Raw genomic sequence first — 22,636 nt, forward strand, 5'->3', positions numbered from 1 at the left:
GGGTTCTTGGATCTCGCACAGGAAGGAATTCAAGGCAAGTCACAGAGCATGGTGAAAAAGGCAAGTTTATTAGAAGCTATTCCATTACAGAGCAGGGTGTCGTCAGAAAGCAAGCAGACAAACACACCATCTTTGTTTTAAGTTTTTAGGGGTCTTGTCTACGTAAAGACTAAACTAAGCTGTGACTACGTGAGGGTGAGCTGAAAGCATGACAAAATTTATTATTCTATTGATTTAAAGAGGCCAGGCACGGTGGCTCGGCCAGGCATGGTGGTTCACACCTGTAATCCCAGCACTTTGGGAGGCTGAGGCAGGCAGATGACCTGAGGTCAAGAGTTTGAGACCAGCCTAATCAACATGGTGAGACCCCCTCTCTACTAAAAATATTTTTAAAAAATAGCTGGGTGTGGTGGTGCACACTTGTAGTGCTAGCTACTCAGGAGGCTGAGGCATGAGAATGGCTTGAACTCGTGAAGTGCAGTGAGTTGCCCACTGCACTCCAGCCTGGGCAACAGAGTGAGACTATGTCTCAAATAAATAAATAAACAAATAAATAAATAAATAAGCTGTGACTATGTGAGGGTGAGCTGAAAGCATGACAAAATTTATTATCATATTGATGTAAAGAAAACCATCCTTAGAAAGGTGAGAGAGGAATTGAAGGGTTGACAGTGTAGACTACAGAACCAGGAAATGACCTACCAGCAAGTCTTTTATGTGTGTGTGTTCTTTTCTATTTCTTTCTGTTTATTCCTGTTAGTGTTTGTTCTCTTATGCCTGTGAAAACCTCCTGCATGCCAATTTCCATGCACTGGAGGAACTTGGATTTCTCCCCGTCTTAAAAGTACCTCTTTCTTCTTCTCCTCCTTCTTCCCCTCCTCCTCCTCCTCTTCCTCCTCCCTGAGGCCCTAAAAACAAGGTGGCCTTGGCTGCTCTACCAAAAGGAGGATGATTCAGAGGCTGTGAGTTTAAGGGACCACTTTTGGGGGATTGGAAGAAATCTCCATTATGAGGTTAAGGTACCTATGGGAGACTACCTGAGACAGGGTGCCAGTGATGCCCACTAGCCTCAATAAGACACCAGGGATGCCTGAGTGCAATGGTCAATATCGGTTTTGTGCACAGTAAGGAAAATTTAGAGCTTAAATGGTTAATCTGCTGATACAGAGTTAAGTAGAGTCCTCTAAAGCTCCATATCTTCCTTTCTTTTCTTCTCTGCCAGCTTTGAATCTGCTGTTATTAAGTTGCTGGTGCTGAAATAACACTTATTATTTATGGTCTAACTGAAATGGGAACACTGGAAACTTCTTTGAAACTGAAGAAAAAAATGAAAAAGAAGTTTTTACAATCAAAACTGCCATGAAGACTGCTTTACCCAAAATTTTGGTCCACAGCTTTCATTGAATTACTTATCAGGGCAAACAAAGTTTAGCCATGTGAACACGTTCCAATTTTGTTAGAAATAATTTGGATCCAGCTATCTTTATACAATGGTGAGTTCGTATTGCATCTCATGGCTAAAATACTGAGGTAAAGGCTTTTGGATCTTTGTGTGTGTGTGTGTGCATGTGACAAAAACAAGCAATGGGGAAAGGAGTCCCTATTTAATAAATGGTGTTGGGAGAACTGGCTAGCCATATGCAGAAAGTTGAAACTGGAGCCCCTCCTTATACCATATACAAAAATCAACTCAAGATGAATTAAAGACTTAAATGTAAAAACCCAGACTATAAAAACCCTAGAAGAAAATCTAGGCAATACCATTCAGGACATGGACACAGGCAAATATTTCATGACAAAGATGCCAAAAGCAGTAGCAACAAAAGCAAAAATTGACAAATGGAATCTAATTAAACTAAAGAGCTTCTGTACAGCAAAGAAATTATCATCAGAGTGAACAGACAACTTACAGCATGAGAGAAAATTTTTGCAATATATCCATCTGACAAAGGTCTAATATCCAGCATCTACAAGGAACTTAAACAAATTTACAAGAAAAAAAAACAACGCCATTAAAAAATGGGCAAAGGACGTGGACAGACACTTCTCAAAAGAAGAAATTTGTGTGGGCAATGAACATTTTTTTAAAAAAAGCTCAACACCACTAATGATTAGAGAAATGCACATGAAAACCACAATGAGATACCATCTCACACCAGTCAGAATGGCTATTACTTAAAGGTCAAAAAACAACAGATGATAGCAAGGTTGTGAAGAAAAATGAATACTTTTATACGTTGGTTGGAGTATAAATTAGTTCTACGCTTGTCGAAGACAGTGTGGTGATTCCTCAAAGACCTAGGGGAAGAAATATCATTTGACCCAGCAATCTCATTACTGGGTATATACCCAGAGGAATATAAATCATTCTATTATAAAGATACATGTGCATGTTCATTGCAAAATAGCAAAAACATGGAATCAACCTAAATGCTCATCAATGACAGACTTGATAAAGGAAATATGGTACGTATACACCAAGGAATACCATGCAGCCATAAAAAGGAACAAGATAATGTGTTTTGCAGGGACCTGGATGGAACCAGAAGCCATTATCCTCAGCAAATTAATGCAGGAACAGAAAAGCAAATACCACATGTTCTCACTTGTAAGTGGAAGCTGAATGATGAGAACACATGGACACATGGTGGGGAACAATACACACTGGGGCCTGTTGCAGGGTGCGGAGTGGGAGGGAGAGCATCGGGAAGAATAGCTAATGCATGCTGGGCTTAATACCTAGGGGATGGAATGATCTGTGCAGCAAACCACTATGGCACACATTTACCTATGTAACAAACCTACACATCCTGCACATGTACCTCTGACCTTAAAATAAAAGTTGGAAATAAAAAAAACCCTAAACATACACCTACTACCTGATCCAGTGATTTCATTTTTAACTATTTACCCAAGAGAAATAAAAACATATGGCCACACATGCAAAAGAAATACTTGTACATGAATGTTCTTAGCAGCTATATTCATAATAGCCAAAAATCTGGAAACAGGCCAGGTGTCAATCAATAGTAGAATAAATAACCAAAGTATGCTAGGTTCATGCGATGGAATACTACACTCAGCAAAAAGGAACAAACTGCCTATACATGCTATAAAATGGATGAATATAGAAAAACATGCTGAGTGAAAGAAGAGTTACACAACGAATGCATGCTGTGTCATTCCATTCATGCTAATTCTACAACAAGCAAAACTAATGTGTGGTGAAAATAAATTGGTGGTTGCCCCTAAGGAGACAGAGTTGGAGACTGATTGATGAGGAGCAAGAGGGAATTTTGGGATTGACGATATTGTTTTGTATATTAATAGAGATTTGAGTTACACAGGTGTACATATTTTCCAAAACTCATTGAATAATATCCTTAAGATCTGTATGTTTTGATGTATGTAAATTTGACCTCACAATAGAAAAAAAAGAATCCTTAAAAAAATGAAAGAACTAAGTACATATAAATGGGAAAAATGCTTGTAGACAGACTTTTCATGTAATTTAAAATCTTATAATTATCTTGAATAATAAATACTCATTAGATGTTGGGTGTTTTCCAATTAAAAATGGGTTATAATATGAAAAAACCATGTTTCTAAAAATTACAGAATGGTTTCAGCTATAAAATGCTAACATCTGATAAACAGTTCAAGATTTATTGCTTCCTGAGTTTTCACTAAAATTTAAGGTTACTAAAAGTAAGAATTGCAATAATATATAACTCTGTAAGTTGTATTCTTATTGAGAAAACAATAATTTTATGTAGTTTAGAGGTTATTTAAAAGTTATTTATTTAAAAAGGTAGAAAGGAACCAGTAAGTAAGAGAGAGAAAGAGAGAAAAGATTTTTAGACATAAAGATGTATTTTTGGTAAGAAAAGAAATAATTTTATATAAGAAAAGGATTTCATGTGGTAAAGTTTTGTCCTAAAATAAAATGACCGATTATTTTAAAAGAGGTATTATAGAACAAATCAAAAGGTCCAAGCATGTCATAGATGGTCTGTGTAAGTTCATGATCAAGTCTGTGGAAGAAAATTTATAAAAGGAATTTTGTATATGATTAAGTTGGCTATAATTAATAAGAAATTGTTCATAATAGTCTTTCTGAGATTGGTCCCCTATGTTAAAACAAGGTTTCTTGATGGTATTACTTTTTTTTTTTTTTTTTTTTTTTGAGACAGAGTCTTGCTCTGTCACCCAGGCTGGAGTGCAGTGGCACGATCTTGGCTCACTGCAACCTCCGCCTCCCAGGTTCAAGCAATTCTCTGCCTCAGCCTCCCGAGTAGCTGGGATTACAGGTGCCCACCACCATGCCCAGCTAATTTTTTTGTGTTTTTAGTAGAGACAGGGCATTCATCATGTTGGCCAGGCTGGTCTTGAACTCCTGACCTCGTGATCCACCTGCCTCGCCCTCCCAAAGTGCTGGGATTACAGGTGTGAGCCACCTCTCCCGGTCTCTTTATGGTATTAATTTACTATTAATGAGATTGTAAGAGGTTTTGATTTTTAATTCTATAATCTTCGACCTATAGCTCCCTTATCCTCAGTGGCCTCTGCAGGCAACACACTCCCTCCTTACCAATCCCCTTCAGACTCCGCTGAGGGACTCAGCCCAGCCACTACCTGGAGCAGGACATTTACCAGCCTTACTCTATGATGTCCCTTCCAGCAGGTCCCCAGTGCGGAAAGAGAGATGTTTGCTGTACATTTTCCCTTCACAACTTCAGAGCTTTATAACGGAAAGTCTCATTCTAAAGGACTAAGGGAAGATCCTGAGGGGTTTCAAAACCTCATTCAGAATAGTTTCAGACCCATGACCTCAACTGGGCAGATGTCCAGTCCCTTTTAATATTCTCCTCAGTGAAACAGAAAAATACCTCTGCTCTCAAAAGGGCAAGGGAGGAAGTGGACCAATCCCATAGAGAAGAGACAAACAATCCTATTGTAGCTCTCAGAGCACAGCAGACATTAGACATAAACTCCAAAAAGTAAAATTAGAGCTTGATGCTCTCATCTCAAGACTAGTAGACCTGGCCAATAAGGTGTCCAACAACCGGGATAGGGATGAAGAACATAAAGAAGACAGAGAGGACAAATGGCAAGCCCACCTACTGGCTGTTGCCCTCAAGTGCCAGCTGGATAACTCACAGGATACCTATCCATAAAGTACCACAGCTGAAGAGAGTGATCCCTGGTCCCCTAACAGAAAGGATCCTAAAGACCTAAGGGACTAGGACCACACCAACATGCCCTCTATAAGGGGGAGGATCACTGGAAAAGGGACTGTCTCCTTCATGTCTGAAGGGAGGGGGAAGAGGGTAGGTTCCACCAGGTACCTCACAGAGGCAGATGGTCCAAGTAGTAAAAATGACAGGTCCTGGGGACTCCTCAATTGGCCCTCCAGGTGTCCATCCCCCAGGAGCCCAGGCTGACACTGGGCATGAGGAACAAGCCTGTTGACTTCTTGGTCAACACAGGGGGCCACCTACTTGGTTTTGAATACCCCCAAGGATAAAATTACCCACCAAAATTGACTATGGAAACGTGAGGGAAGGCAAAAGATAGCCCCTTTATTGAGCTCCTAAAATATAAACTAGATCAAACGAGATGCACTAAAAGGGATGACCCCAATGATTAAAAAGCTTAGAAAACAGGGACTTCTGAGGGCCCGTCAATCCCCTTGCAGTACTCCTATCCTCTGTGTTAAGAAATCAAATGGAAAATACCAATTAGTGTAAGATTTAAGGACAATTAATGAGGTCACAGAAAACAGAAACCCAGGGTACCTAATCCTTATACTCTATGGTCCACTCTGCCTCCAAGTTGTACATGGTACTCAGTCCTGGATCTAAAAGATGACTTTTTCTGCATTCCACTGGCCACAGACTCTCAGCCTCTCTTCACTTTCAAATGGCAGGATCCTCAGACAGGCAGGAAACAGCAACTGACATTTACTGTGTTGACCCAGGTGTTCAAAAAACTTCCCCAAAATATCTGGAGAGGCCCTAGCCATGAAGCTGGAGGATCTGACCATTTCGAATGGATGGGAGAATGTGACCAAGCATTCCAAAAGCTGAAAACCCAGCTCACAAGGGACCCAGAATTAGCCCTACCTGATTTAAGCAAACCTTTCCATGTTTATGTTCATGAGAGGGGAAGAATTGCCCTAGGAATACATATTCAAAGCTTGGACCCACTGACCTGGGTAATGATCTACTTTTCCAAGCAGCTGGACTCAGTTGCTAAAGGATGGCCACCTTGCCTTTGGTTGGGGATGGCCATGGCCACTCTTTCAAAAGAGACAAAAAAGTTAACTGTCTGGACTCCCCACCATACCCAGACCCTCATAAAAGAAAGGGGGCAGAAGGGCTGTCCGCAGGCAAGGCTATCCAGTTACAGGTAATGCTTATTGATGACCCCCACATAACTTTGAAGGTGTGTAACAGCTTGAACCCTGCCACCCTCTTTCCATCTGAAGATGGTTACCTATCTCACAACTGCTTAGAGGTGATGGTGAAGTGTACTCCAGTAGCCCAGACCTTAAAAGTGAACCTACTGAAAATGTGGAAGTCCAATGGTTCACTGGTAGGAGCAGCTATCTGCAAGAGGAACAGAGGAGGGCAGATGTGCTATGTTCTCTCCCACTGAAGTTACACAAGCCAGCGCTCTCTTGCCAGGATGCTCTTCACAGAAAGCAGAGCTTGTTGCTCTAACCCAGGCATTAGAGTTTGGGGAAGGGAAGGTCCTCACCGTATACACTGATTCCAGGCACGTGTATTCCATCTTACACCCACATGGGGCTATTTGGAAGGAAAGGGGCAGGTTAAACTCTTAAACGTTAGTGCCATCATTTTAAGATTATTGGAAGCTGGAAGAAAACCAGCCCACATGGCAATAGTTCGTTGCTGAAGCCACCAGAAGTGGGACATTGAGGTAATTAAAGAAAATAATAAAGCCAACCTAGGGTCAAAACAGGCAGCTTCAGGGAAGGTCACATTCCAAATGCCACTTTTGCCTTTCCTCCTGGGTCCTGCTCTTTTAACCCTAGTTTTCTCTCAAAAGGAATGGAAAAAGGCCACCAAATGGGGTTATACCAAAAATCCTGACCATCCAGGATGGCTAATAAACCCTCGTGGACAATTTCTTTTCCTAAAAACAGTTGCACTGCAGGCCATTAAAAAGGCTCACTCTAACACCCACTTTGGTGAAGAAATCCTTTATAACTGATTTTGTGAAAGCATGACTGTCCCAAACTTCAGGGAGTCAATCAAAAAGGTGGCTGGGACTCATCCCACCTACTATGTTAATAACCCCTGATACCCACCCCACGTGGGGATAGCGGGGGTGAGAGGAACTCAGAGAGGGCTCCTCAGCTGGTCCAGTTCCAAGGTAGATGTCCAGGGGAAGATGAGAAAGTTGATTTCATAGTTATGCCCAGAGGCTTGGGAAACTTTAAATACCTCCTGATCTTCACTGACACCTTTTCAGGGTGGATAGAAGCCTTTGCCACCTGCACTGACACTGCACATCAGGTGGCAAAGGTGCTATTAAAGAAAGTTGTCCCAGGAATTGGGCTGCCTCAGTCAATCCAACTGAGGGACCAGCATTCATATCTTCCATTACTGAAGCTACTTCTCAAAGCCTAGAAACAAGATAGCACCCACATGCTACCTGGAGACTGCAGTCTTCAGGTAAGCAACGAGTAGGTGTAGCGATTTCTGTCAAGACTATTATTCCTACCTAATGGTTGAGTATTTCCTCTTCTACATGCTTGACGTACTATGATCTCATGTAACCCTCACAAGGTAGCCTCTGTTATTTCTCCATTTTACAGAAGAGGAAACTGAGACAAGAAAGCTTCAGTAACTTGTCCCACTCAGTATGATTAGAATGGGACAGGCAGAGGGTTAGGATTAGAAGTGTGCATCTAACCTTCTTCAAGGGTGGAAATTTCCAATCAGTTATGTTACAAACATTTGTAAAATAGGCATGTTCCAAGAATGGTACAAGTAATGCACTCACTTAAACCTTATAGTAACCCCGTAACGGGGGTACTAACACCAGCCCCATTTTACAGATGAGGAAACTGAGGCACAGAATAGTTAAGGAAATAACCCAAGATTGACAGCTGTTAGTGGCAGAGGCAATATTTGTGACCAGGCAGTTAGACCCCAGAGTCTGGGCTTTCAGCTTCACCAGGCTGGCATTTTCAGCTGCGAGGCATCAGAGTAGACTGGAGGGTTGGGTCTCTGCTCTGTCCCCCTTCCTTTGCAGAACCATCCTTCCTCTGCTCCAGGGTTTTTCAGCCTTGGCTCTACTGACATTTTGGGTCGGTTCATTCTGTGTCCTGGGGGTGGGGACACTGTCGTGTGCATTATAGGGTATTGAGCAGCTTCCACCCATGAGATGCTGGTAGCATCACCCCTTCAGTTGTGACAACCAGAAATGTTTCCAGACATTGCCACATGTCCCCTGGAGGGCAAATCGTTCAATCCCATTTGAGAACCACAGACTTACTCCACAATTTCATTGTTTAACTTTAGGGAGAGTCTGGGACCTTCCACTGGGAAGGGCCAGGCACGCAACTCAGGCTGGGCCAATGAGAGTCCTACATCCCCCAGTTGTGGATTGGTTCTGCAGTAGACATGTGACCCATCATGGACCAATCAAAATATTCCCCAATCCTTCCTTACTTGCTTTATCTAAGTGTCTCCCACTGATTGTTTATTAGTTGCAAGGAGGGAAACCAGAAAGTATTCAGTGGGTAAATCAGGCAAACACCTTGACTGGGTGGATCAAAACTAGCATCACCAGTGATGGCATATGGATCTCTTGTAGGTTAAAACGTGAGGTCCTGAGAGGACACAGAATCACTTATGTGGTATTCCAGGAACGACTGCATAACCTGAATCTAATTCATAGGAAAATGGCCCCCCAAACCCCAAAGTGTGTCAGAGTGTGACTTAGAAACCAAAGAAAGGCTGAGGAGGTTTTCCAGATTAAAGGAGGCTACTTTACAACTGCTAAACACAGGCCTGGTCCTAGCCCTAGAAAGGATACTGTACTGGAGAAAAAAAGAATATTTAAATGGAGGGTATTTAGCAAGTTGATAAAATTGGAATATTGACAGATTTGATAAAAGCACTGTGTCAATATTAAATGTGCAAAGGTTATAATAGTACCTCAGTTATGTAAGAGAAAATTCTTATTCTTAGGTGACACAGACTGAAGTATTCAGAGGTGAGCTTTGTGATGTGTGAAATCTATGCCCAGTGGTTATAAAAAGAATGTATTAGGTATATATATAATAGAGTGTGCAAATGACAAAACAAATAGGAGAAATGTTACCAATCAGTGAAGATGGGTGATCTTTGTACTATTCTTGCAACTTTCCCATGAGTTTTAAATTATTTCCCAATATTTGTTTCATTCCTGTAATGAAGAGCCCCCAATTAATAGATGCTTAAATATGACAGATGTTTATTTCTCACGTAAAAGCCTGGATAGGTAGTCAAGAATCATCAGACATAAGCTCTTATCTCATTACTCTGACATCTTCAATACATGGCTTCCCTTTTTTGATCCAAGATGGTTGCTCCAGTTCCTACCATCATTTCTACATTCCAGCCTGTGGGGAAGGGGGAGGAGAGAGTAGAAGGCTGGTTGTGACCTGGAAATCACACATACCTTTACTGTGCTCATCCCACAGACCAGACATTAGTCACATGCCTACTTCTAGCTGCAAGGGAAGCTGAGAAAATATTTACTTCTTCTAAATAGCCACATAACCAGTCAACATTTAGCAAGAACAGGAGAATGTATATTGGGAGATATATTGTTACTGCCTTCCTCCCCGTACATACTGCTGTGGTCTGAATGTTTGTGTCCCCACAAAACTCATATGTTGATGTTCAAACCCCAATCCAACAGTACTAAGAGGTGGGGCCTTTAGGAGGTGATTAGGTCATGAGGGCTAAGCCCTCATGAATGGGATTAGTGCCCTTATAAAAGATGTGCAAGGGAGCTACCTAGCCTCTTTTGCCATGTGAGGATGCAGCAAGAAGTCATCATCTTTGAAGCAGAAAGCAAGCCCTCATCAGACTCCATATTTGCTGGCACCTTGATCTTGGACTTCCCAGCCTCCAGAACTGTGAGCAGTAAATTTCTGTTGTTTATAAATTCCCCAGTCTAAGATATTTTGTTATGGCAGCCCAAATATACACATACTCTTGGTTCCATGAGGGCAGGGACCATGTCTGATTTGTCCCCCACAGAATGCCAAATGCCCCAAACAGTACCTGACACTTACAAATGGCCCATCAATTATTGAATGAATTAAAGTGGCTTGGGAGTTCAGAGTCAGAGAAATTTTAAGAAGACTTTGCATGGAGATGAGACCTCATGGTTCTTGAATAAAAGGCAAAACGTGGTTATAAACCAAAATGAAAATTGACTGCTTTCCCAGTGATCCCTGAAGACTAATTCAAGATGACAGGCAAATGACCAACGTATCCCTTTATGCGCTTCCTCATGATGGGATGAGGGAAAAAACAGAATAAAGAACTTAAATCAGAATTTTTTGAGAAAGTGAGTTCCCATTTGTATCATGTTATGATTATACAGACAGAAACTTTCCATATGTTCAGCTGTGATAGGATAGATTCCCTTGAAAATAAGTCTTCTTGAGTTTGGAATGGTCATCAATATCTGTGACAGGGCAACAACAACAAAAAAACATGTCTAGGCCAGGCACAGTGGCTCACGCCTGTAATCCCAGGATTTTGGGAGGCCAAGGCAAGAGGGTCACTTGAGCCCTGGGCACCATATTGAGATCCTGTCTCTACAAAAAATTAAAAAATTGGCTGGGTGTGGTGGCACCTGCCTGTGATCCCAGCTACACAAGAAGATGAGGCCAGAGGATCACTCGAGCCCAGGAGGTTGAGGCTGCAGTGAGCTGTGTTTGTGCCACTGCACTTCAGGCTGGGCAACAGAGTGAGACCTTGTCTCAAAAAAGAAAGAAAATTAAAAAGAAAACACATTTGTGCTAGAATTCTCTGCTTGCAAGTAACTTAAATTCATTCAGGTTAATTTAAGGGGGAAACTGGATCTTACTGGAATAATATTGTGTAGCTTAAAATAGTGAGTAAAGAGTTATCAGTCCTTCTAGTAGGACAGCAATCAAAGAAGACTTGTTAATCTCATTAGGGGGAAATAATAGACTCTCTTTTCTCAGTGTGGCCATAAGAATGACTGGGCTTTGAACACCTTCAATCTATGTATTGCTCTGCTGAAAATTCAAATTCTTGGGTGAGGAAGTCTGACTGGTCTACCCCAAACCACGTAATTAGTCCTTTGCTGGCATGAGGGAGGGGCAGGGATGGTGATCAGAAGGAATGGGGTCAGGATAGTCCACCAAAACCATGCAGTGTGCTGTTATTTAACGGATGCTGGGCATACAGAAGAGCTATCCTGGACAATTCACCTTTTGGCTTTGTGGAAGAAACCATGCAATTATCACGGGGAACCTTCTTGAACTACTTTGGTTTGAGAGTAGTCTCCCCAGATTTTTTCTGTACTCCTTGCTGCTGCATATGGTATATAAGTGGTACGAGGCATGCAGTAAGTCAGCAGACATTCCTGAGAGGCTGGTGGGCAGGAAAAGTCAAGTCTAAGCCCAGAATGAATCTCTATTCCATGAGGCTACAAAACTGCCCTTTCTGTGGTTAAAAGGGCTTGGTATGATCAATCAATCTGCTGTCTGGCTGGTGGGGAGATATGGTACCAGTCCTGGCTTCTTCATCACTCCTGCCTTTCTAGGGGAGGAGTGACTTAAACTCGAGAGCTGGCTAGCCTGCAGACAGCGTATGTTCATTGCTCTTCACCCTGCAATGTTCTGATCCCCAACAATTAGTGTTTAGATTCAACATCCACTAATCCTTGAGAGGTTTGTCAAAAAATGGATTAACCATGTAAAAGAAACCCAAGGGCAGGCAGTTCAGCCAGACTCCACAAGGCACTGGGGTGGATGAGGCACCAGGAACCAGGATTCCCTATGGCTTTATGGCCTATTTCCTTCTAGGCCTGTTTGTTCACAAGTATACCCAGCCCCAACCCATATGACCACCTAGGTAGCCCTCACTCTGAGTCTGACTGGACACGGGGAACCTATGGGCATCAATCAACTGACACCAGGGAGAGGTCAAGTCTAACAGAATAAGCATAGCAGTAGTGAAGTTAGTTACCCCTTCAACTGGGTTGTGGGGTGGAGGAAGGAATTGCCCAAGAGTATAAGGATTGGTCAAACAACCCCTAATGACACCCACTTCATTCCCTTCCTTTACAGCCTCTTGTAACACATTATTTAGGAAATCCATCCTTAAAAAGTCCCAACCCTCCCACCCTGACCTATGCTGATGCCCCTTGTCACAGAATGACCATGGAAGCTGTGACCAAATAGTCAGATGCCACAAGATATAAAGTTCTAAGAACATGAAAGAATGCAGGACTCTGCCAAATCCTAGTTAGAATTAGTGGCAAGTACACTTTTATATCTTAAGAACAAAATCCAATCATGTGACATGAAGGATATTAGACGGGCATGAAGTACACAATCATCTCCTCCTCCGACTTATGGAATCAGGGACACAGCAGCCGCAAATTGGGTATGGTGCTATCCACTGTGGTCGCCAACAGGGTTCCAGTTAGCAAGCTGGTTGAAAAGCTCTGATCATTATGGAATCACAGGCATGTTTAAAAATTACTCTCAGGGATGACAATCTGCTGAATTGCATGGGATGTTTCTGGTGGGGAAGTCAGGTTAAAGTATGGTTAATGAACTTGGGGGAAAAACAGTACAGAGATGACCCACTCAGGATAATTACCTTTTAACCTCAGGCAAGAGTCAGGAATAAACACTTGAGATTCTATAACATAGTATCAACACTTTTATGTTAAGGGTTTATTATTGTCTGTGATTTTTTATGTTTGAGACAATCTCACATTTCCAATTAAAAATGCCCACTCAAGTAACTAAGATGTACTTGCGGTCATTATCAACTTTAAAAAAATTGTTGGAACATATGTTTTAGTTTCATAAGGGCAGTTACAAATGTGAAATCAAACAGTATTTAAAAATCCCTTAGAAGTAATTGTTGAAATAGATAATACTTAAAAATAGAGTAAGATTTGCAAACCAAACTTTTTAGGCTAAAGGAGGAACTAAGCTTTTGGATTTATAACTCTAACAAAATAACATATTTAAAGCCCCAAAAACAAAACAGACAGAGAAATATTTATTTTTAACTTTATTTTTATTGTTGACACTATTACAGATAGAATGACCACAACCATATTAACAAACCAAAAACCTGTGCACAGAAACAAGATGAAGAAAATATATCAAGATGTTAACCACACTCTTTGGATGGTGAAAACATGGGTGAGTTTCTCTTCTACATTTCTGTAACTTCAAAGTTTCTATAATGAACACATTTCATATATAATGGAAATATATGTAGTAAAGGTGGACTACCAAAACACTAGAATGATGACCTTTCAAGGAAACCGAAACAAAATAACCATAATCCCACAACAACCACACAACTATTTCTTGTTTTCCATCTTTCTTCCCATCTTTGACATTTATGCATACTTATCACTAACACCCTAATAATCACAGACTAGTGCACAGATCAAGATGTTAACAGTTAATTGTTGTTGGGTGTTGGGAATATGTGTGAATTTTCTTTACTGAATTTCCAAAGTTTTGTATGAGTATGTATTATATTTGTAATGGAAAATACATACATAAAATTTATTACCAAAACACCAAAGATTATTTAAGGAATTTGAGACAAAATATTTAACCAAATTCCCACAATGACAACACTATTTTAGTTATTTTCCACATCTTTTCATTTAAGACTTTATGCACACATATTTAACACTGTTATCACAAGCGTGTGCACTGAAACAAGATAGAGGAAACAGATCAAGATGTTAGCAGTAGTTGTTGGGTGTTGGGAATATAGGTAATTTTTTTAAATAATTTACTTTATTTTCTAATTTTTCCTCTGGGTATGTATTATGCACACCAATGGAGACATACATAATACACTGTTATCAGGACATTATTATAGGGAACATTTGAAAAAATTAAAGTGAAAGTATTTAACCATAATTCCACAAAGGTAACGTAACAGCTATTTTGAATATACATTTTGACACAGTTATAATCATAAACCTGTGCACAGAAACAAGAATGAACAAGATAGAGGAGAGTATATGTCTTTGGATGGTGGGGATATGATTTTTTTTCCTCCACTTTTCTGTATTTTCCAAGTGTGTGATAATGAGTTCAAATTATGTTCACAATGAAAATGTGATCATAAACTTTTTAGTAACACTACCATAAAGAACATTCAAGAAATTTAAGAAAATAATGCTCAACTATAAGCCTACAACAACAACACCACAACAGCTTTTGACTATAAGCATATATATTTTTAAACAGTTATAACTGTAGTATAAATATACTTTCGTGTCCTGCTTTCTCCACTTAATGTTCTGTAAATATATTTCCACGTTGCTACATAACTCGTGATTATCATTTTTAAACAGTTGCATTAAGTGTCCACAGATAGGTTTAAACAATCATTCTCTTGTTTACCATTTGTTACTACCTTTTCACTAGCTGAAGGTTGGAACGGACACCCTGACTTACAGCAAGTTGCTTTCTGAAAAGGGGCTACCACTGCCAACAATGTTAACACCAAGTAATGTACCCACAAAGTTCACCCCGACATCAACACTGATTCTCGTTTCAAGAGTCCTTTTCCCATGTAGTAAACCTCACTGCCCCTCAGCTTTCCTGATGTCCGTTCCAACCTCAGGCCTTCCTATGCAGCCAGCCCTCACCTACACCATACCATCAAAAACTCCTTTTCCAAACTGCTCAGGACACCCCACTCAATTCATTCTCAGAAACCTGGCCTTCTACAGTTCTTGCCTCTGGTGTTTTCTTCTGTCTGTCTCCTCTCCCCTACTAGATCTGGTGATATATTAGGACTCCCTTCTTTGACTCACTCATTTCTGCTTCTTGCTCTCAGCTCTACAATCTTCCTAAACTTTGACACTCCCTGCATCTTTGACATACTTCCAAGCCCTAATCCTGCAGATCCAGAAGAGTAAGATTCAGACACATTTCCCCCAGTGGGTACTTTAATTTTGCTTGTTCAAATGATCTACACTTACATTTTGCAAATCTTTTTTTTTTAATTTTTTAAATTTTATATTTTTTTTCCAGCCAACTCAAGGCCAAAAAAAATTTCTTAATATAGTTATTATGTGAGGGGAGGGGAAGCAAAGGAGCACAGGTAGTCCACAGAATAGGACACAAGAAACCTCAAGCTGTGAGGTCAATTTGTAATTAAAAGAATACTAAGATTAGATGAACACAACACTCAGAAATACTCTAGGAGAGCTGAAAAAGAAGGAACAGATGTTAACAAAACAAATTAAGGCTGCTGGGGAACCTGAGTCCATGTTAAGCTTGGGTTGACTGTAAAGAATTTTTTTTTTTTTTAATGCAAGTTAGACATGGAGTTAGAGGGTCAGATAAATAACGAAGAGAATTAAGTTAGCGATAGAAAGATCTAAGGATACTAGCTCCTGGGCACCTAGGGTGCAAACTGACTTGTGGCAGCATAAGCTGATGCTGCACAGGGGACCCAAGCCATGTTGCTACTTGTCACTTAAGGCAGGAAGCGCACAAAGGAAGTGATGAAAGGTTATTAGCCTGCAACATTATTTACAGCATGAGAGCCTCTCCTACGGTTCTCAACCTTCATTAGGCACTACTGTGATCTAGTGATGGTTGTAACCCATTCTTTAAAGGCAAAGATGTAAGATTTACAGGGAAAAGCTTCGGGTTTTATCAATTCACTATCATCAAACACATATTGAGTTGGTTAAAAAAAAAAAAACCCCAGAACACAATGAGAACCACTTCAACAAACATAACATGTGGCAACCAATCAATCTGGGTCACAAAAAGCCAATCCGTATATTGTAAAGCCTTACAGAGTATTAGGTTCCAAAGTGTTGGTGCAGATGAAATGGCTGCAGAAAGAAGCTAAAGTACTTATCTTTTCAAACAGTAAGGAGTAAAAGCCATGTTATCTATCATGCCTACAGCTTCACAAGACTATTTAAGGGTAAGAAACAAAACAATTACTCAAAAAGATATTGACAGGGTTCAAATAATGCACAATAAATCTTTCTCAGGATCTAAGACACTTAAAAATATAATCAAATTTGTTGCTCTCTTCCTCCTCCAAAAAAAAAAAAATCAAAGAATACCAGGTAAGGTACCTCTGCAGAGTAAACTGTAACTGTATATCATATTAAATCCAAATATATGTGATCACTGTTCTGTCATAATTTGCTATTTTATATACACCTCATGAAACGCTATATATACGTTACACAAGTGTCATTTACAGTTGATTTGGGCAAACTTTGTAGTCTGGAATACTCATAGGGTTTTCTCAATCTGATTACTTGGAAAGGTAAGATGTGTGCTATGGCTTTCCCACATGCAGACACTGACATCTGAAGGGGAAAGCTTAAGACTGTGGAATCTGCACATTCGGTCTCTTTTCAATCTGAGTTTAGAGATGTTAAGTCAGGTGTGTAACACACTAAGGTTAAGTCTCCTACTGACATTATCATGGATTGGTTTGAATTCTCTGTGGTTTGGTAAGGGTCAAGTCCTAGGTGAAGGTTTTCTAACCTTTACCCCATGCCCTCAGCCAGTGTGGGTATTCTGGTGTCTGGCGAGGGACAGGCGGTCATTGAAGAGCTGCCCACAGACGTCACATTTGAAGTACTTCTCATCAGCTTGATTGGCACCACCTGTGCTGGTGCTGGCACGTTCGATGTAGCCTGAGCACTCCCCAAAGGCATTTGCAGGCTCAAATATGATCATGCTGGCATGAGTTTTCAGGTGTTCACCGAATGCTGTGCTGGAAGTGAAGGTTTCTGTGCATTCATGGCAGTCATAGTATGGTTCTTCTACCTGAATCTCTTGATCTTCACCTTCTTCTGGGTCTTCAATTCCCACACCGTCAGGCTCGTCGGCATCTCCCTCTGGCTCTTCAGCTTTTCCCTCTGGCTCTTCAGCTCTTTCTTCTGGGTCTTCAATACCTGCACCATCTGGCTCATCAGCATCCCCATTTGGCTGCTCGGCCTCTCCATTTGGCTGTCCAGCCTCTCCAATGGGCTCTGCAGCCTCTCCATCTGGCCCTTCAGCCTCTCCGTTTGGCTCAGCAGCCTCCACTTCTGGCTCAGCAGCCTCCACTTCTGGCTCGGCAGCCTCCACTTCTGGCTCAGCAGCCTCTACGTTTGAGCCCTGAATCCTCAGAACTACTTGTGGAACATGGACATTGGCTTCAACTTCCTGGGCTGCTGCTGCTGCAGCTGCTGCTGCTTCATCTTCTTCTTCTTCTTCCAGATGAAGCTCCTTATGTTTAGTGAGGACTGTGCTATGAATAAAGGACTTACCACAATCCTTGCATTCATAGAATGGTATAGCTCCTTTGAGGGGCTCAGTAAGAAATGAGGTGTGAGTATAGGAGGACCCGTACTCATAGGGCTCATTCTTATGAACAGTTACGTGATCTGCAAGTTCTGCTGGGTTGATGAAAGATTCTCCACAGACTGCACATTCAAAGAGTCTCTCTTCGGTCTGACTTCTCTGAAACTCAGTGAGGGCTAAGCCTGGAATGATAGCTTCCTCAGCCATCTGGCTCTGCTCCAGTAAATCATCTTCCCTATGAAGTCTCATATGCTCATTAAGGGCAGAGCTATGAATGAAGCCTTGTCCACACAAAAGGCATCGAATGGCTGACCCAGCAAGAGCAGGATTCCTCTCCGCAGCACGATTCCTCCGTGGCTTCATGGGCAAGAGGGCAATAAAACCATCATCACACCCCTTCATGGAATACAACTGGTCTTGTTCATGGATTCTCTGATGCTCGAAAAGGAATGAGCTATGAATAAAAGATTCCCCACACTTTGGACATTCATACAGCTGCTCTCCAGTGTAATCTCTCTGATACTCGCTGATGGAATGGGTGTGAATTACAGAATGTGTGTACTCCCGACTGTCAACCAGGCACTTCCTGCTGTGGACTTTCTGATGGTCTGTGAGGTCTGTGAGATCCACAAAGCCCAGGCCACAGTCCTCACATTCATAGATTTTGTCATCAGGGTCATCCTTCTGAGGGTCTTCCATGTCTGAGCCTTGAATGACAGGGTCTTCAATTGTCTCCTGACCATGGGTCTCCTCGCTGTGGGTCTCCTCCCCATCAGTATTCTCGCCTTGAGACTCCTCGCCATGAGACTTCTCTTGGTCATAGATTTTCTGGTTTGTGTTGAGGTCTTCGCTGGTAGCAAAAAATTGTCTGAACTCCTTACATTTGTTCCACGCTTGCTCTTTAGCATACTGCTCTTGGGCGTAACTTGTTTGAGGGTCAGTAGGGGCCAAGCTGCGAATGACAGACCATTCATAGTTTCTGCTTCCAGAGGGCTTCTCTCTTTCATGAATCTTCTGGTGCTCAGTGAGGTCAGAGCTATGAGCAAAGCACTCCCCACACTCCTGACATTCATAGAGCATCCCTCGAGGGCGAAATGTTTGTTCACCAAAAGGCAGAGAGTGAATTACAGAGGTCTCATTGCTCCTATGCTCAATGTATTTCTTTTTAGCACGAGCCTTCTGGTATTCACGGACATTTGAGCTGGGAACAGAGAATTCGCCATCCTTCTTAAACTCACCAGATCCCTCTCCAGGAACACTTTTCTGAGGTTTGGCACGGGATACACTCTGTATGACAGAGTCTTCATAGTTGCGATTCTTACTGCCCCCTTCACAAGGGTTCTCTCTGGCAGGAATCTTCTGTCGCTTATCATTAAGGTCTGAGATATAGATGGAGGATTCTCCCTTCTCATTAGATTCCACCAATTCATTTCCATTGTGACTTCTTGGAGGTTTGGAAGCCACTAAGCTATGGATAACAGACCTACTGTATTCCCTTCCTTCAGAGGTGTTCCCTCCAGCACGAACTCTCTGATGGTTGATAGCATCGAAGCTCTGAATGGTAGACTCTGCCATTACTTTTGGTTTACTGGGCCCTGCTACACTGTGACTTTTCTGAGCTTCCACAGAGGCTAAGCTATGAATAACAGACCTCTCATATGATTTTGCCTCATAGACATTTTCCTTAGTGGGAATCTTCTGGTTTTCATAGGGGTTAGAGCTAATGGTGAACGCCTTTTCGTCCTCATCACTTTCAAGAGGTCTTGTTATAGTATGACTCTTCTGAGATTCCGTGAATGGCCCACTATGAATGACAGATTTCTCATACCCTCTGCCTTCAAAGAGGTTCTTTCGAGAATGAATTTTCTGATGCTCACTGAGCTCTGAGCTTTGCATGAAGGCATCCCGGCCATCTGTAAAGTCATAGAGCTTCTCCTTATTGTAAGTTTTCTGACGCTTTTTAAGGGACTGACCAGGAATAAAGGTTTCCTCACACACTTTACCCTTGTTTTCAAATGGGTTCCCTCTAGTATGGATTTTCTGATGTTCTTTCAGGGATGAGCTATGAAGGAAAGTCTCCCCACACACCTTACATTCGTACATTTTCTCTTTACCATACATTTTCTGAAACTCATTAAGGGCTGGGCTGGGCCTAAAGGTTTCCCCACGCTCACGTTCACGTTCATGTTCACGCTCATTATCTTTGTCATCCCCAAAGTGGATTTTCTGGTGCTCAATCAGGGCAGAACTATGAAGGAAGGTTTCCTTACACACCCTGCACTCGTAGAATTTGTCTTTGCCATATATTTTCTGAAGCTCGCTAAAGGTGGGGCTAGGCATGAAGGCTTCCTCACATTCCTGATTCTTACATTCCACAAGATAACCTCTAGCATGAATCTTCCGATGTTCAGCCAAGGCGGCACTCTTATTGAAGGTCTCTCCACAGTCCTTACATTCAAAACGTTTCCCTCCAACCTGACTTTTCTGAACTTCACTGACAGCCACACTGTGAATAAAGGACTCACCATACTCATAGAGGTTCTCTCTAGTATGCATGATCTGGTGCTCAACAAATTCTGAGATGACACTGAACGACCTCCCACACTCATCACATACATATGGCATTGCCCCAAAATCAATTGGCTGTGACTCGGTAAAGGAGGGGGAGCTGAGGCTGCTCAGGCTGCTCATGCTCATGGCTTTTCTCATCTCACTACCACATTCAAAGGGCTTCTTCCTGGGACAGGCTTTTTGATCGTGAATCGAGCCCTTCCCATCTGTGTCAAAATGATAGCGCCTCTTTCTTTCAAGAACTCTCTTTCTGGAAACAAGGGTTGAATTAAACCTAAAGCCTCCCCTAAATGCATTCCCTTCATAAACCCGCTGCTGGATCACTGACTCCCTCTTGTTCAATGAAATGTCCTTCCAGTTATCATCTGACATTCTGGGGAATCTCTGTGACCGGTCGCTTGACTCCCTTGCTCTTCCCGATTTGGAACTGCGTGACACATCCTTGATGAATTTTTCCATTATCACTCCGTGGGAAGATTCATCTTCACAAATCCCCCGCCGGTGGGTTGATTTTTTGGCTTCAGGCATAGTTTTTAGACCTGGAAAGAAACCCCAAATGTAAATACTCCCTAGTCCCCATAAGAAGGACAGTGGGACTTGGAGGGGTGCACCCTTCTGTGATGTTTAGGAATGCAAAGTGTAGAAGTTCCTTGATAGCATCTCACTGGTTGTGTGGCTCCTCTGTGGGATGTGCCTCCTGCTTACCTCGACTGGTGCTTGGGTAGGCACTTCTCTTGGATCTTGATGAGTGGCCCTGCGTCATGTGGGAGTGGCCATCGTCTTCAGCAAGCTGCACTCCTGGTCACAAGGACAATATGATGCCTCAAATTCAAGTTGAGGACCAAGATTCATCACCATAAATTGATCTTCATCTTTCACTGAGCCACTAAATATGAGGTGGCCCACATCTGATTCCTTGGATGTCAGAAGACATTTGCTGTCTCATTTCCCGACTATCTATTCCCTAATCCATTCTAATCTACATGTAATTCTTCTGACTCCACTCAGAAATGTGTACAAAGACCCCACATGTCCCTGAAATCAGTGCATTGTCTTTTAGTCTTCACCTTCTTGTAACCACTTTTTAAGTCCTCTTTTCCACTGGCCTTCTTCCTCTTACCTCGCGACTGCTCTTCCTCCACCCAGTCCCTTGAGGCCCCATGGCCTTACAGACCTGCAGCACAGCCAACTGCCCACTACCAACTTGGGCTAGATGTCTTCCAGGAAAGTCCACATGGGAACTCAGGATCCCATCCTGAATGTCTACTTAAAAACCTCCAGTGCTACCACTCTGGAAAAAAGTATCAACTCTTGTGGCAAGAAGCATCTCCCTGCTTGTCCCCACCCTGTACAATGTATCTTTACCCAAAGCCAGAGGCATTTCTTAAAAACACAAATTTTATCATTTACTCCCTCATTTGAAATCTTTCAAAGATTTCTTATTACCCTTGAAGTCCAAATATATTAATGTGGACTCTAACATCCAGCTTAAAAAGGAGCAAGATGACAAAATGCTCCAATGACTGGACTGGGAGTGACTGAGAGAAGCAGCTGCTTACCGAGGGAGAGCAGCTTCCTGTAGTTTTCCATGTTGTCCTGGATTGTGTTGTGAGGTTTCCTGTCCTCAGCGAGGTCCACCACATTTTGGTATGATTCAGCATCCTAAAACAGCAAACACAGACCTCTCAATGGAGTCTGTCCCCACCGATGTTCAAAGACAGAATAACGTTGGCGACATGGGAGTTACATATATGAAGTTATATAGGAAGTGCTCACGGTATTGGGGTTCTGAGTGATCCAAGTCAAGTGTTACTAGGGACCTACGTCGTACCTACCTTGGTGCTACACTCTGAGGCAGATCCCAAAGACGCATGACACATATTCCTTGCCCTCATGCAGCTTATAATTTGGTTGGAGAGAAAAGACTCATGAAACAATTAGAGAACAATAAACAATAAATTGGGGTACAGATAGTAAGTGCTAAACGGGTTTTGTAGAGGGACAGTTCAGGGTGGGCCTGAACAGTGTGCAAAGGTTTGTGGAGGGCAGGTGGGGCCTTAAGTGGTGGGTGAGATTATGACACATATAGAAAGGGATTGGTGGGAAAACTTAGACTAAATATCAAACAGGCATGGAATACTCAGGAAACAGAAAGAAGACACACACATTCAGGAAGACATCTGGTCAGGATGTGACTTAAACCTCCCTCCCGGTTTCTCCATGGCATAGCATGGCTACATTGAGGGAGTCTCCAGTTCGCACAATTCCCAAATCACCCAGGAATAACTGTAAGCCCTGAGGGCATTTTTATAATTGCCTTTTCTGTCTTAATGGATATTTACCTAAAAAGGAATTTTAAAATTCCTCACATTACTGAGGAGAACCTTCTACCAGGATTCTAAAGGACCTTTGCTTATTGCCAGAGGGCTGACTAGAACTGTTTTCAGGGAGTCATGG

General features: G+C 42.0%; 2 protein-coding genes across 29 annotated transcripts in view; one reads left to right on the plus strand and one right to left on the minus strand.

The window, feature by feature from the left end:
- Window positions 1-2,869, plus strand: part of LOC104003467 (olfactory receptor 1L4-like) — a 128,657-nt gene extending 125,788 nt beyond the window's left edge. For all 8 annotated transcript variants that reach the window (XR_010153635.1, XR_010153638.1, XR_010153634.1 and 5 more), the window contains one exon: window positions 1,223-2,869. The gene's annotated coding sequence lies outside the window, so the exon portion shown is untranslated. The remainder of the gene's footprint in view (window positions 1-1,222) is intronic.
- Window positions 2,870-13,303: 10,434 nt separating this feature from the next.
- PEG3 (paternally expressed 3) overlaps window positions 13,304-22,636 on the minus strand; it is a 54,590-nt gene continuing 45,257 nt past the window's right edge. For 15 of the 21 annotated variants that reach the window (XM_063800335.1, XM_063800336.1, XM_009436450.4 and 12 more), the window contains 3 exons: window positions 21,739-21,841; window positions 20,885-20,977; window positions 13,304-20,718 (listed from right to left, as the gene is read on the minus strand). In XM_063800335.1, coding sequence (XP_063656405.1) covers window positions 16,820-20,718; window positions 20,885-20,977; window positions 21,739-21,841 — 4,095 coding nt within the window. In that variant the 3' untranslated portion in view covers window positions 13,304-16,819. The remainder of the gene's footprint in view (window positions 20,719-20,884; window positions 20,978-21,738; window positions 21,842-22,636) is intronic. The other 6 variants (XM_054672500.1, XM_054672499.1, XM_054672492.1 and 3 more) reach the window with 2 other exon arrangements.

The sequence above is a fragment of the Pan troglodytes genome, chromosome 20 (genome assembly GCF_028858775.2).
Source record: "Pan troglodytes isolate AG18354 chromosome 20, NHGRI_mPanTro3-v2.0_pri, whole genome shotgun sequence".
Classification (NCBI taxonomy): Eukaryota; Metazoa; Chordata; class Mammalia; order Primates; family Hominidae; genus Pan; species Pan troglodytes.